The sequence below is a fragment of the Sceloporus undulatus genome, chromosome 5 (genome assembly GCF_019175285.1).
Source record: "Sceloporus undulatus isolate JIND9_A2432 ecotype Alabama chromosome 5, SceUnd_v1.1, whole genome shotgun sequence".
NCBI classification, from domain to species: Eukaryota; Metazoa; Chordata; class Lepidosauria; order Squamata; family Phrynosomatidae; genus Sceloporus; species Sceloporus undulatus.
The window spans coordinates 154,286,066-154,302,220 of record NC_056526.1 but is presented as its reverse complement, the minus strand read 5'-3'; the positions used below and the strand labels follow the sequence as shown (position 1 = coordinate 154,302,220).

The 16,155-nt window shown below is 49.7% G+C and overlaps 1 protein-coding gene across 3 annotated transcripts in view; it reads left to right on the top strand.

The window, feature by feature from the left end:
• Positions 1–5,446: 5,446 nt before the first annotated feature.
• PCDH10 (protocadherin 10) overlaps positions 5,447–16,155 on the top strand; it is a 66,925-nt gene continuing 56,216 nt past the window's right edge. For all 3 annotated transcript variants that reach the window (XM_042469861.1, XM_042469860.1, XM_042469859.1), the window contains exons 1-3: positions 5,447–9,258; positions 12,351–12,409; positions 13,027–13,133. In XM_042469861.1, coding sequence (XP_042325795.1) covers positions 6,538–9,258; positions 12,351–12,409; positions 13,027–13,133 — 2,887 coding nt within the window. In that variant the 5' untranslated portion in view covers positions 5,447–6,537. The remainder of the gene's footprint in view (positions 9,259–12,350; positions 12,410–13,026; positions 13,134–16,155) is intronic.

Genomic DNA, 16,155 nt, shown 5'->3' with positions numbered 1-16,155 from the left:
GTATTGCATTCCGCTGCAGGACTACTACAGCGTTACTATGCTTCCCCTTCGCATTCATCCTGCGTTTTGTGCCATTTGCTGGGCCGATTCAAAGGATGACAGTTGGGTGGATTTTTGATATTGTACTTTAGAAAAGAGGAAGAAGAGAGGGGATGATGGGGCGGAGGCTCTCGGATCGCCTTGGAGCTCCTCGGAGGGGAAGAAAGAGAGGGAGAGAGGCACCATGAATAGCTAGCTGCACACGCTTTCTACCGAAAGTCACGTTCCCACCAGTAGTTGCTGGGAGCGGCCGCCAGGGGGAGCCTGCTGCTTACATTTGCGAAGCAAAGGGAGCTGGGCTGGCTCCGTTTCCTCTGGCTTTGGGCGCTGGAGAGGAGGAAGGCGGGTTTGAGTGGATACAGCGGATTATTTACTAGCAGGGATGTCCATCTTTCCCCATATTCCCTCCTTCTCCCTCTCCCTCTCTCTCCTTTGAAGACCCCCGTTTGGATTAAAGTTTCCTCTCCAAGAGGAGAAAAAACAAAATGAAAGGAAGAAAGAGAGAGAGAGGAAGGGGAAGGAGGAGTGGAGAAAAGAAAGAGTGCCAAATGGCCTCAAGGTTGGTTCTTGTCAATGAGACAAGCCCTGTTCAGCCTGCGTTTTAGAGCGGCATCGATCTAATCGGATGATTCCCCCAATGTGGAGTGGGCGGTCTGAGCCTTGGGCTAGGGCTGCTGCATCCGCACTGCAGAAATAATCCGCTTTCACCGCCAGAGCTCAGTGCTGTGGAATTCTGTTGTGAGGCATTTTTAGCCTTCCCTGACAAGAGAGCTATACAGCTCCCAGGCTCCCAGAGCATTGAGCCGTGGAAGTTAAAGTGGGTTATTTCTCCAGTGCGGAGGCAGACTCCGGAAACCAGGTTTCGAGCCCCGGCTCGGCCATGGAAAGCCAGTGGGTGACCTTAGGCGAGTCACACTCTCTCGGCCTCAGAGGATGGGCCATGGCAAAGCCCACTCTGAAGAAACATGCCAAGAAAAAAGGCTCGCGAGGATAGCCAGGCAAAAGCGCCCCTCCAGAGGCTTCTCCCTCCCAGAGAAAAAGCCACAGGTTGCCTCTCGGAAGCCGCCCCCGCCTCCCTCCGTCTCGGCCATTTCCCTCGGGGTGACCACCAGCCGTCCTCGCCCCAAAGGAGGACCAGGCGCCACAAAAAATGTAGGACCTTTCAGACAAAAACGGAGGGCAAAGCTAAGGACGGACATGAAAATCTAAATCCATGCTCAGAAAGGAGGACATCTGCCCACTCAGAAGGGGAATTCCTCCTGGACAGAGGATTGACATGGAGGATGCGTCAGGAAGGCAGCTGGTCACTCTGAAGGTGGGAATGGAGGACGCCTGGTCGCCTTGAACGATGAAATATGGAGGGCATGTCCTGGAAAAAGGAGGACGTCTGGTCACCCTGAAGGCTGAAATGGAGGGCATGCCTTGGATAAAGGAGGACGGCTGATTACCCTGAAGGTTGGAATGGAGGACATGTCCTGGAAAAAGAGGACGTCTGGTCACCTGCCTTTCCCTTCGCCCGCTCGCCTTCCCTCCAGTCCTCCCCTTTCCCTCCCGTTTCGCAGGCAGCTCCAATAGAGGATCCGTTTCCACAGGAAGAGAAGCGGAGGAGGGCCACTGAGGCGAAGGAGGCTTTCAAAGGGGCGGGAAAGGAGGATGAGAGAAAGGGAGAGAGAGAGAGAGAAAGAGAGAGGCACAGGGTGTCGTCACCCCAAAGGAGGACAAGGCATCACCAAATGTAGGACCCCACCAAATAAAACCCCAAACACTGGTATAAGTATCAATCCATGCTTCTGGGACACGCTCAAAATGGAGGGACATCTTGGAATCCCTCCTGGAGAGAATAAGGCTGAAGCGGAGGGCGTGTCCGGGGCAAAAAGGAGGACCTCTGGTCACCCTGGACATGGAGGCTCTTCTATAATGAGGGGCTGCTGTTGGAAGCTCTCCCTTTTCTCTACCCACATCCCTTCCTCCTTTGGCTCCGGTTTAATACTAATTCCTGTCTAAATACCCTCCGAGGGGATTTCCCTTCGCAGCCAAAGAGGAAGGATGGCGCTCTCTCTCTTTCCTCACAGCCTCGAAAAGCTGAATGGGAGTCGAAGCAAGAGAGGTAGGAGCTTTCAAACGCCAAAAAATAGCTCTCTAATATACAATATATATAAAAGATAGCATTGCTGGAGAGGTTGCTTTTCTCTTGCCATAAATCATATGGTGGCTGCATCCGCTCTGCAGAAATGACCCGCTTCCACACCGACGTAACTGCCATGGCTCAATGCGACGGAATTGTTCTAGTGCCACAACAAACTGCACTTCCCCCTGTGACAGTTGAAGCGGTGTCAAACCTGATTATTTCGGCAATGCGGATGCAGCCCTGAGTTGAGAGAGAGCCGTTTTGAGCGTCGGGAAGATTCGAAATGTTTCAAGATGAAGGCGGGAATCCTATAGGACAGAGTGACAAGGGGTCCTCCTTTTCCAGGACCTGTCCTCCATTTGGACCTCCTGTCCAAGAGAGATTCCAAAATGCCCTCCATTTTTGAGCCTGACTAAGGCAGCACGAATTTACATTCCCATGAGTGTTCCATGAGTATTTGGTCGTGTCCTCCATACTTCTTGGGTGTCCTACATTTTGCGGTTGGCATATCTGGTTACACTGTGAAGGCTGACCCGGACTTCTCCTAACATCTCCTAACATTGGAACCTGAGGCAGTGTAAATGGAAACGCCCCGTGTTCCTTAACCCCATGCAACCATCCTGCCATTGTACAAGCAATTTACTTCTGGAGTAGGTCCGTTTGAGCCAGGCCTGAGCAAGTGAGAGGATACTCCGGTTTCCATCCCTAGACACCCATAGCTTCCTTACCGGGAAATCCCTGCAGGATCAGCCTCTCTTTGAGAGGCCATTTCTGAAAGGATCTGAATGGATCTAAGGGGATCTCGTGTATGCCATTCCTCCACTCTGAAAAATCTCTTGAATTACCGGCGCAGCACAAGCCGAGGTGTCTAGGCAGGCATAGGACAGCTCTGCGACACCCCCCTGGGGAGCATTTGAACCCTGAGCTGCCGTTACTTCCTTCAGACTGAGATGGCACCCTTTACGGAGGGTAACCTTTCTGCATGCCTAGTGGTTCCAGTATTGGACTACGACTCCAGAGACCAGGATTCGACTCCCAGCTCAGCCATGAAACGCATGAAACCCTTGAGCAAGTCACACTCTCTCAGCCTCAGGGGGAGGCAAGGGCAAACCTCTTCTGAACAAATCTTGCTAAGGAAAGAAGAAAAAATGATAGGATCGCCATCATAAGTCAGAAATGACTTGAAGGCACACAATACACACACAATTACACAATGTCATCATCCCACCCTCAAGCAAGTCACTAGCTCTCAGCCTCAGGGAAAAGCACTGAACAAATCTCGCCAAGAAAACCCCATGATAGGTTCACCTTACGGTCCTCATAAGTCAGAAACCATTGGAAGGCACACACAACACACACATACATAACATGCCACCATCTCTACTCACAGCCACTTCACATGCTCTCAGCCTCTGAGGAAGGCAGTGACAAACTTCCAAATGAACACATCTTGCTAAGAAAAACCCATCAGAGGGTCGCTTTAGGGTCACCATAATTCAGAGAGGACTTGGAGGCACACATAACACACACACACACACACACTCACGATGCCCCATCCAACCCTCAGCCAAGAAAATTCAAGTGAAATTCATGTGAAAGAAAGGAATTCTAGTGAAACAAAGAAATCCAAGTGCTTCAAGATCTGGCTGTCACAGAAATGTGTGTGAACCTCTGCCACATTTTTAGGCCCTTTCGTTTAATATCAGTACAGTACAGTATCCTGTTTTCCCTCCAAGGAGGCGAGCTCTATTTCAGGGAAGCTGGATACAATCCTTAGCCTTCAAGATCCCACAAGACTCTTGGTCTTTCTCAGTGGCTTAATTTTCCTCCTGAGGAGGAAAAACCCACTCTCTTCCACCTCCACCATTCACACTTTCCCCTTTCTCTTGTGTTTCTTGAGTGGGAAATGGACCCAGGAGGAGGCAACCACACAAGCTGAGCCAAGACCTTTGTCACCCAGAAACACAGATACCCAAAGGTTGTGCTCCAGGCCCTGGGTAGAGAATAAATAGGAAGACTACATTTATAAATCTCTCCCTGTTACATTTCCCTTCCAGAGAGAGGCCTTTGGGAAAGCAGGGGGAAAAAATCCGGTTGGAGTGCGGTTTTAACTGCCAAAGGCTCAAGACTATGGGATTCTGGGAATGGTCGTTTGTTGTGGCACCCTGAGACACACAACACACATACACAAAATGCCATCCTGCTAGACGCAGCTGCGTCACATACTCTCAGCCTCTGAGGAAGGCAATGGCAAACCTCCAATGAGCCAATCCTGCTAACAAAACACCATGAAGAGGTCGCCATAAATCAGAAAGGACTTGAAGGGACACAACACACACACACAGAGAACACACCACAATAAACGACCATTCCCACAGTTCTATAGCCTTGAGCCACGGCAGTCAAAGCGGGCTTCAACCGGATCATTTCTCCAGTGCGGATGCAGTCTCGGAGCAAAAGGAAAACGAAGGAGGTGGAACATCTACCTTCATTTTTCCCCTTGTTTGTGATCCGTGGAGTATGTCTTTAGATAGCACGGTTATTATTATTATATTTTTTCCTTTTTGGAAGTGGAAAGGAAACGAAGAACGCAAAGGGTAAAGCCAGGGGCAGGTGGAAACTCCGTCTCCCCGGAGCGGCGTTGTTTGCCAGCGTCATGGTTCCGCCTCGGATGACGAGCGAGGAGATCTCCTGCTCAGGGACCGAGGAGGGCACCCTGGGAATCGGGACTTTCCGCGGCAGAGATTTCCCCCAGCAAAGCGCTCGGGGACCGGCCGGCTGCCGTAGACATATGCTGCATCCACACTAGAAAGAGACCCCGCTTTGACACCGCTTTAACTCTTTCTGGCTCAAGGCTATGGGATTCTGGGAGTTGGAGTTTATTGTGGGACCCAGAGCGGAGCTTCGCTCTGGGCCCCACAACAAACTCCAACTCCCAGAATCCCATAGCCTTGAGCCAGAAAGAGTTAAAGCGGTGCCAAAGCGGGGTCTCTTTCCAGTGTAGCTGCAGCCATAGAAACACACACACTCAAGGGAGAAAGGATGGATGGAAGGATGGAGAGAATGAGGGAGGGAGAGGCGGGTTCTCTGCCTTCCACCTCCTCCTTTCCATCCCTCCCTCCTTTTCCATTCCCCGTGACGGAGGCTGCTGGACGTAAGGCCCGACCAATGGCTTGCCGCTCGGAGGCTTTCCTTGGGAAGGGATTGGTTGGCAGGAGCAGCTCGCTGCGCAAAAACAGAGCCGCCGAGCGCTCCGAGCTCAGAATCTGCCCGCCGAGATCGCAGCAGCAGCCAGGAGGCCCAGCCAGCCGGCAATCCGCCTGTATTTGGAAGGCAGAGAGCGAGAGAGAGACCGAGAGAGAGAAGGCTGGAAGGAAACTGATCTGGACCTTCATTAGATAGCAAAGATATATATGTGTCATATATATAGGGGTGCTCCGGGCACTAAAGACCCTCCAAGAAGAGATGGCGAGGAGGGAGATTTCAGAGATTTCAGAGCATCTCCGCTTCAGCTCCCGAGAAATTCAGGGAAATTAAAGTTTGGAGCTGCTGCCGGGCACTTCTCCCTGGCTTTTCTTCCTCTCCCCTTTCGCTGGCTGGGTTTTATTATTATTATTACTTCAATTATCATCATTTTGATACATTTCCCCCGCTCCTCTTTTTCCAAAGGTGTTTCTTTTTTCCCCCCTCCATCCGGTGAGCGGTTCTTCTTCTTCTCCTCCACCTTCTCCTTCCAGCAGCCTTCTCTGCCTTCCTACCGGGAAAAGCCAAACGGAGGACAATCTTGGAAAAGGACCACCAGCCCGGGATTTGCTGCCACCAGCACCATCACTACCACCTTCCTCCTCCTCCTTCCTCCTCCTCCTCTCCAGCTGCCGCGGTGCAGTGCCAGGACGCTGGGAATAAATTAAAGCGGGCTCCAGTCTCTCTGTCTCTCTCTTGCCTCGAGAGTCGGTCCTTTCCTGTCAAGATCACCGCTGAGCTGGGAGATCTCTTGTCCCCATAGGGGCTGATTTCGCAGTCCTTCCCTCCCAATCTCTGTTTTTTAAAAAGAAATATATATATATATCTTATTATTTTCAAAAGGAAGGCGATGAGGGAGAAAAGCGAAAATGAAGGAGAAGGAGTAAGGCTCCATCCTTTCTGAGGCTCGCCTCCCTCTGCTCCCACCCCTCCCTCCCTCCTTCCCTCCGCCCCCCAAACGCGGTGCTTCTCCAAGGAGGAGGGGGAAGGGGATCGTTTCTTTTCTCCCCCCCCCCCCTTCTTGTCTTTCTTCCGTTTTTTGGAGCAAGGGGGAAGAAGCGTCGTCGTCGGAGGGGGAAGGAGGTGGGGACGCTCTCTCCCTCTGCCCTTCCTCCCTTCCTTTGGCGATGGTGGTGCTGCTCGTCCGCTTGGCCTTCATCCTCTGGCTGGCGGCGGGGACCCTGGCGCAGCTCCACTACACTGTGCAGGAGGAGCAGGAGCATGGCACTTTCGTGGGGAATATCGCCGAGGACCTGGGCTTGGACATCACCAAGCTTTCCGCCCGGCGCTTCCAGACGGTGCCCAATTCCCGGAGCCCTTACCTGGAGCTCAACCTGGAGACCGGGGTCCTCTACGTGAACGAGAAGATCGACCGGGAGCAGATCTGCAAGCAGAGCCCCTCCTGCCAGCTCCACCTGGAGGTCTTCCTGGAGAACCCGCTGGAGCTCTTCCGCGTCGAGATCGACGTCCTGGACATCAACGACAACCCGCCGTCCTTCCCGGAGCCCGACCTGACGGTGGAGATCTCGGAGAGCGCCACGCCGGGCACCCGCTTCCCGCTGGAGAGCGCCTTCGACCCGGACGTGGGCACCAACGCCCTCCGCACCTACGAGATCACCCCCAATGCCTACTTCTCGCTCGACGTCCAGACGCAGCCCGACGGGAACCGCTTCGCCGAGCTGGTCCTCTCCAAGCCCCTGGACCGGGAGCAGCAGGCCCTGCACCGCTACGTCTTGACGGCCGTGGACGGCGGACAGCCCCAGCCCCGCACCGGCACCGCCCTGCTCACCGTCCGCGTCCTGGACTCCAACGACAACGTGCCGGCCTTCGAGCAGCCCGTCTACACCGTGGCCTTGCCGGAGAACTCCCCGCCGGGGACCCTGGTGCTGCAGCTCAACGCCAGCGACCCGGACGAGGGCCAGAACGGCGAGATCATCTACTCCTTCAGCAGCCACATCTCGGCCCGGGCGAGGGAGCTCTTCGGCATCTCCCCGCGGACCGGGCGGTTGGAGGTCAACGGCGAGCTGGACTTCGAGGAGAGCGGCGTCTACCAGGTCTACGTCCAGGCCAAGGACCTGGGGCCCAACGCCGTGCCGGCCCACTGCAAGGTGCTGGTGCGGGTGCTGGACGCCAACGACAATGCGCCCGAGATCAGCTTCTCCACCGTCAAGGAGGCGGTGAGCGAGGCGGCGGCCCCCGGGACGGTGGTGGCCCTCTTCAGCGTCTCGGACCGGGACTCGGAGGAGAACGGCCAGGTCCAGTGCCAGCTGCTGCAGGGTGAGGCGCCCTTCCGCCTGAAGAGCTCCTTCAAGAACTACTACACCATCGTCACCGAGGGCGCCCTGGACCGCGAGCAGCCCGGCGGCGAGGCCTACACCTTGACGGTGGTGGCGCGGGACCTGGGCCGCCCGGCCCTCAGCGCCAGCCAGTCCATCCAGGTGCGGGTCAGCGACGTCAACGACAACGCGCCCCGCTTCTCGCAGCCCGTCTACCAGGTCTACGTCAGCGAGAACAACGTGCCCGGCGCCTACATCTACGCCGTCAGCGCCTCGGACCGCGACCAGGGCGCCAACGCCGAGCTGGCCTACTCCATCCTGGAGGGCCAGATCCAGGGCATGTCCGTCTTCACCTACGTCTCCATCAACGCCGAAAACGGCTTCCTCTACGCCCTCCGCTCCTTCGACTACGAGCAGCTCAAGGAGTTCAGCTTCCAGGTCCAGGCCCGGGATGCCGCCAGCACCAGTGCTAGTGCCAGCGCCGACGGCGGAGAAGAGGAGGCAGCTCCGGCGCTCTCGGGCAACGCCACCGTCAACATCGTGGTGGTGGACCAGAACGACAACGCCCCGGCCATCGTCAGCCCCCTGCCCGGCCGCAACGGCACCCCGGCACGGGAGGTCTTGCCCCGCGGGGCCGAGCCGGGCTACCTGGTGACCCGGGTGGCGGCGGTGGACGCGGACGACGGCGAGAACGCCCGCCTGACCTACAGCATCGTCCGCGGCAACGAGGCCAGCCTCTTCCGCATGGACTGGCGCACCGGGGAGCTTCGCACCGCCCGCAAAGTGCCAGCCAAGCGCGACCCGCAGCGCCCCTTCGAGCTGCTGATCGAGGTCCGCGACCACGGCCAGCCGCCGCTCTCCTCCACCGCCGCCCTCCACGTCCTCCTGGTGGACAGTGCCGTCGAGCGCCAAGGGGCCGGGGCCAGCGGCTCGGGGGCCGGGGGAGGCGGCGGCGGGGGGGCCGGGCTGGGCCCTGGGGGAGCGGGGGGCCCCGGCGGAGAGCACCGTCCCAGCCGCGGCGGAGGAGGCTCGGCGGGGGCCGGCGAGAGCTCCCTGGACCTGACCCTGATCCTGATCATCGCCCTGGGCTCCGTCTCCTTCATCTTCCTGCTGGCCATGATCGTGCTGGCCGTCCGCTGCCAGAAGGAGAAGAAGCTCAACATCTACAGCTGCCTGGCCAGCGACTGCTGCCTGAGCTGCTGCTGTTGCTGCTGCCCCTGCTGCAGCCGCCAAGCCCGCGCCCGCAAGAAGAAGCTCAGCAAGTCCGACATCATGCTGGTCCAGAGCGCCGCCAACGCGCCCAGCGGCACCATCGGAGGCGGCGGCGGCGGCAACCCGGCCCAGGGCCCCGCCGAGGAGGCGGCCAGCTTCGGCTCCCATCACCACAACCAGAACTACTGCTACCAGGTCTGCCTCACCCCGGAGTCGGCCAAGACCGACCTGATGTTCCTCAAGCCCTGCAGCCCTTCCCGCAGCACCGACGCCGAGCACAACCCCTGCGGCGCCATCGTCACCGGCTACGCCGACCAGCAGCCCGACATCATCTCCAACGGCAGCATCCTCTCCAGCGAGGTAAGGGGCGGCTGGATGCACCTCCTCTTCCCCTTTGCCCAGAGGGACCAGAGGTCCTCCTCTTCCCCTGCTGGCCAGAGGCCCTCGTTTCCCCAGATTGAGCAGAGGCCCTCTTTCCCCAGAGTGGTAGGGGTCTTCCTCTTCCCATGGGGACCAGAGCTCCCCTTTTTGCCAGATTGTGTGGAGGTTCTCCTTTTCCCAGAGTAACTAGAGCTCCTCCTCTTCCCAGGGGGACAAACGTCTTCCTTTCCCCAAGGGGACCAGAGGTTCTCCCCTTCCAATGGTGACCAGAAGTTCTCCTTTCTTGACTAGAGATCCTCCTTTCCCCCAGATTGACCAGAAGTTCTCCTTTTCCCAGATTGGCCAGAGATCCTCCTTTCTTCATGGTGACCTTTCCCTTTCTCCTGGCATCCTCTTTTTCCAAGACATGGCATACATTTGAACCTTCTGCTCAAGAGGAATCCCAAAATGTCCTCCCATTTCCTGCAGGACTAAGAAGCAGGAATGTAGATTCCTATCAGTTTTTCTAGTTTTTATTTTTGCAGTGTCCTACATGTTTTCTCACATGCCCTACATGTCCTTTTCCAGGACTTTTCAGCCTTCTTGTCCAGGAGGAATCCCAAAAGGCCCTCCATTTGGAGCATGCCAAAGAAGCATGCATTTACATTTATTTGAGTGTTTTTAGCTTTTCTTTGGTCATATCCTCCATTTTTCTTGAATGTCCTCCACTTTGCAGTGCCTTGTACTCCTTTGTAGTGAGGACATCGGACTGAGCCCCCCACAATTCCAGGGCCATCTCCTGACCCCAGGGCCCACCATTCCCCTGCCATCCCTGAGAAGAGGGAAAGTGGTTCTATTTGTTCTTTATTTCCTGAAGGGGAAAGTCCCACAAAGTTTGAAGGTGTAAATTTCAACCTAACAGGCCAACAGTAGAGGTGTTTATTCAAAAGAATTGCACTAGAGGGAGCGGGAGTTATTTGATCAAACCAGATTGCAACTGTATTGGTTACTAAGCTGCAATTTAGTACTCATAGTAAAATTACTACAGGTATTAGAGTCACTAGTGGATTCATTGTTGTTAACTGCCATTGAGCAGGCCCTGACTCATAGTGACCTGTGGACAAGATATTTTCAAGCCCTCCATCATCCCCTGCTCTGCCTAAGCCCAGTAGTTTCATGTCCATGACCACCTACTAAGGTTCCATTTACTACTCAGAGTAACATTACTACAAGTTTTAGTGTTACTAGCATGCAGAAGAGTACAGGTAGTAGGACAGTTGGCTTGTAGTTTTTGCCTTCTGCTTATCTTTTGTGTTTTCTAACTTATTCTGACACAAAGCATTCCTTCCTTAGTAACAATTGTTGCTACAATATTACTACAAGTAGTAACAGATGAATACTTTACTGATCTATGTTAGCTCTCCAGCAGCACCTCCTCTTCATAGCAAGAATCTCCCCCCAGCACTGTCAAACAGCACTGCATTGCTGTTTTCTCTCAAGCTCCACTGAACATGAGTCTTTTGAATGAAAATGCATAGGATTGCATTGCCCATGCAATGCACACACAGCCCCCAACATCCCCTTCTGTATAGCTCTCCTCCTGCATTTAATTATGATGCAAAATCTGCAGGCTAACTTGAACTAAGGTACCTTTGGGTTCAAGCCAGTCAATAGTTTATTATTAAAGGGAGAATGACCAGTGCACTGGAGAGCATGTTCATAAATGGATGCAGTCAAATGACCATGTTGTGGCCATTGGAATGAAGCTAGCACTTGGATGGGAGACCATCAGTGAATAACTGGTGCCCTAAGCTATATTTCAAAGGAGGGAACTGGCAAAACCACCTCTGAGTATCCCTTGCCAAAGAAAACCCTATGAAATTCATTCAGTCACCATAAGTGGACAGGCAACTTGAAGGCATGTACATACACATAGAGGTAACCTAGCTTCTTCTGCTAGGCTGGGTGCCAACGTTTATTTTTATATTGTGCAAACCCTCTGATGCATCTGAATGCCACTTCAAACGAGACAAAAACACTTGTTATTTTATTGCTGCTTTCAGGAACAAACACAGCAAACCTGAATGTGTCTTTTTAATAATCACTCTATTAAGTGCAGGTTTTTTTAATACATCTAAGAATGCCTGCATTAATGATTAAGAGTGTGAAGAAATTCTCTTGTGTGATTTATGAACATCTTAACTACAAGGCAGCAGTTTTAATTAATTTGAGAATTAAGGATTTATTAATTAACTTTTCATGACTCTAGCAAGAGTTGTTCCATATGAGAAAAAAAATGTTGTTGCAGGCATCTCAAAAGAATGCAAAGCCTACATACACTTTGCCCCATTATGCATATCTCATGCTACCTTGGTGTGTAAATAATTATTTCAGTTCACATAATTTGGGTTTAACAGTCTTCTATTAAAATGTGGTTTGCTAGAGATTAAATTGTGTCTATACTCTCTGCATACATTGCTGGTGGAAAACACTGCTTTGAGCCCTGTTAAGCCAGTTACCAGTGGAACAAGTTCTGTCAAGTTTACCTGGATTTATTCTGTCCTGTGTAAATTCATATAAGGTTTTTAGACTTTTTATGTTGATCTTTAAAAGAGTTTTAAGGATTGTCTTCAGGAAATGTGTCTTCTTGGCTTTATTTTCCTCCTTTTTTTAATCAGCAATATTCCCTTTTTACATCTGCATCAAAATACATTATTTTTTATACAATTGTAGTTCTGCTATTCAGAAGAAATAGCACTGGCTTCACACTTTTCATCCAAGTGTTAAAAATTAAGGTGTATTATAACATTTAAATTGGGGTTTTTTGGTAGATAAGGGGTTTAAATTCAGTCTTAGACAAGAACACTCTCTGTACATTGGCCTTAGAACCAGGCCACTAGTCCTTGTTTTTATGAATAAAGCTGTGGGTAAAGATGGATAAGATAGCCTAACAACATTCCTTATTTTGTGCTTAATGCCTTAGTCATAAATGCTTTTACACCCATTGCAGCAACTGTAGATGCACAAAGTAAGTCGCCTTCAAAACAAACCATTAAGAATGTAATTTTTATTTTTCCGCATCATTTTTCTAGACTAAACACCAGCGTGCAGAGCTCAGTTATCTAGTTGATAGACCACGGCGGGTAAACAGGTAGGACCTCCTCATTTCTTAAGTGATGACCCTAATTTTGCACAACCTGAGATATATTTCAGCAAGCATGAAGAGAATATGGAAATGTGTTTACTGCAGAAGTTGAAAAATAGCCGAGGGATATAAAAATGAATTTGTTCAGACAGTACCATTAAGCAAAATAAATCGGCACTGAATGAACATCTTTGAATTATGGCTTTTGGTAAGGCTCTCAGATTACCTGAAAAGAGAGTGGAATCTCATTTTGTGCTGGTCTGAAACGTGCCTCACATACTCATGAGCCCTTCTGCAAGAATCAGCAGATAATATTGACTTCTCTGTGCAAATTTAGCTTCCCAGCTTAAGCAAATTCAGTTCAGTCGTTTAGAACAATTACATTTAACACAGAGAGTGTAATAAGGCCTGAAGTCTGGTCTGGTTGAGTTATTAATATTAGAAAGTGCACATTCTGTTTGTGATGGAAATAGGTGCTGAACAGGAACAGTGTTGTGAGCAAGTCTAGCTGAGTGCAGCACCATGTGTGGCCATGTGATGGCAGAAGAATGTTTTATGAGTTTCTCTGTTTCTGGGTGTTCAAATATTAACACCCCCCCTCTTTTTTTTTTAAATGTTTCTAGTTCTGCATTCCAGGAAGCAGACATAGTAAGCTCTAAGGACAGTGGTCATGGAGACAGCGAGCAAGGAGACAGCGATCATGACGCCACTAATCGAGGTCAATCCTCTGGTAAGTCTGATAAGGGGAAATCTAAATATTTGATCTTTTAATAAGAGAGGCAGCAAGGGCAATTACAGATAGATAAATAAATAATAGGCCAGAAGTAATGAGATACAGAGTGTTTATCCTCTTACGTTCATATGCAACTGGATGGCTGAGAGTGATCTAGTTCATAGTATATAGAGAGTCGTCGTTTTCTATTTATTTATTCAGATATCTATATAGATATAGATATATGTGGCTTGTATTGGGAAGCTGGAGAGTTTTGCTGTCTTAAGCCTGCTTCTCCTTGTATATTTGAGGTACAGAGTATGGATGGATGGCAAAAAGGCCTACTGCAAAAACTGTTGAGTTGAAAGCATTTTGCAACTGCTGCTGGAGAGCTGGAGAGCAGTGATGCTCAAGAGTTGTGCCCCTAGAGACGGAAGGAGGGAGAGTCAGGAGTGAATGACATGCTGGATTGTGAAAGCCTGGGGAGGGGGGGCTCTTTTTGAGTGTATTTTTGGTGAAGATCACAGATGTCTCTCACTGGGTATTAAGACTTGTATTACCTTGTTTGTTGAGCATTGTACTTCTTATATGGAGAGTTAGCATTTCCATACTAATAAGGGAACAATTTATAATGGTGGTTTTTTGAGGGTAGGGTGGTAATAGTTAAAGTATATGTTTGATGATTTGACCTCTGTTTGCTAACAATGGAAAATAGACTAATGTTAAAATGCTAACAATGGAAAATAGACTAATGTTAAAATGCTTCTGCTTCACCTGTTTAAGAGGACTGTTGACACCTTTTTTGGTGTTTATTTGACTGTAATGCACCCTGCAGGTAAGCAGGTGTCAAAGCCAGTCGCTACTTAATTGTCATCAACAGGAATCTTGGAATCCAGCATTGGCTGGGGTAACCTCTGCCTTTCTCCAGCTCACAAAAGCTCCAGGGACATGTTGTTTCTGTAAAAGTGCCTCCTAAATGGATGCTCTATGTTCTCCCCCCACTTCTAATCTCTTTCCCTGAAAGCATCCTCTAATCTAGCCTAAAGCATCAAATTGAAGATGCTCAGGATCACTGAGGCACAAGGTGGAGGCAACCTAAATATGCTGTTTTCTTTTACTATGGGAAGCTTAGGCACGTTGCAGGGTGTGTGATGGGGTGGAGAGAGCAGGATGTCTATTCAAGGCTTGTTTTATATGACTGCAAGTCATCAATATGCAGACCTCATGAGACTTGGGAGAGCCAAGAACCTCTGAGCTCCCATTGCTCTTTGCAGGGCACCATGCTTAATGAACACAGCATTTATTTTGTGTCTGGGAACCGGATGACAGACCAGCTCTTGCCAGAAGTTTGCATCAGGAGACAGCCTCACTTTATTTATTTGTTTATTTCTGCCCTATATTTGGTGTGTGATTGATTGTAGTCTCCCAAATGTGTGCATTTGGCTCCCCCTTCTACGCCCACACACCACTCTCTTTTCAGTTCCTTTGCACCATTTCTAAGGCAGCAGTCAATACTCAGAAGGTTATAAAATCCTTTGCCTTATCTCCCTGACTGTCTCTCCCTCCCGCCTTGCCTTTTTTCTCTCTACACATTTTATTGCTGTACTCATCTCCATGAACGTTTCAATCAGCTTATTCCCCCAGCATAATGAACCATAATAACCAAATAGGAGAGAAAGAATAAACATCTGTACGAGGGCTTGAAATGGAAAAGCAAAATGCAGGAATATAATCATTGTGGTACACATCAAGAAAAATGCCATTTTATTTTAGATGCTTCTTCCAGTGTTACTATATTTAGGATTCTTGCGTGGGATTTTTATGGTTCATCTGAAATTAGGTTATTGGTGATGTCCTCAAATTTGGTGTCCGTTCTTATATTGGACTAATTCATGGATGTATTTCATTTCACAACATAGGACCTCAGCTCGGTGGCATTATTTTATTTGACTCTAGTTATTTTCTGTTGCAACAACAAGCTTAGAAAGCTAAAATGCTTGAATTTAAGCTAATTGGTATCTACTTACTTTATATCCATGGTCTATGCATACCTGCTTGCTTATTACACTGAATTACAGGTTTCTGCAAATAAAAATGTGAGGAGCAAATTACATTTGACAATTGCATTTGACTCTAATGAGAATTAGCATTTTCAATTGGAACTTCAACTTAAATTAATACACGTGGTAGCCACTTTTGAGAAATTACTGCTGGGCATTATTTCTTTGCATAGCATGGATTCATGGGAAGTGCTGTAGTATATCTAACCTTATATCTGTGATATTGGGAAATATACAGGTGATTAGCTCCCTCAGGAAGGTGCTTCTTGTTCCTGTCTGTTTCTTACAGAAAGAGTGAGAGCTAATGTTGTTTGAAGTGGAATAGTTTATAACAGTGTAGAAGATATTTAATGACATTATGGCATTATGTCTACATGTATATACAAACACATAAATGCCCACATGCTCTCTCCCAGGCAGTAGGTCCTTGGTATCTGCTGGGGGTTGGTTCTAGGACTCCCCCCCCCCCATGGATACCAAAATCTGTGGATGCTTAAGTCCCATTAAACATAATGGCATAGTGAAATGGTGTCCCTTATATAAAATGGCAAAATCAAAGTTTGCTTTTTGGAATTTCTGTCTTTTTGGAATATCCTCAAACTGTGGATAGTTGAATCCATGGATAAAAAATCCATGGATCTGGAGGGCCACGTGTATACTTAGACACATGGATGCATATTTAAAAACATACTGTAAAGAATAGCTAAACAATGCTGTACTCAGATGAGATAGTGTATGATGCTCACATCAATACTAATATATAAATTAGTGAATTTAATGAAGTGTTTCAGTTTCCAGCTTCATCAGTAGTCTAAATGAAAAAGTGGCCTAAATACTTTAAATAAGTACTTTTAAGCATACCGCTGTTTTCTCTGTTGTTCATTTTCATATGTGTGTGTTTGTACTATTATGTACCTTTATCAGAACCATAGCAAATGGCCACCACGCTTCTATCTGGTTTCGCCAAGCTACTCTTCTTT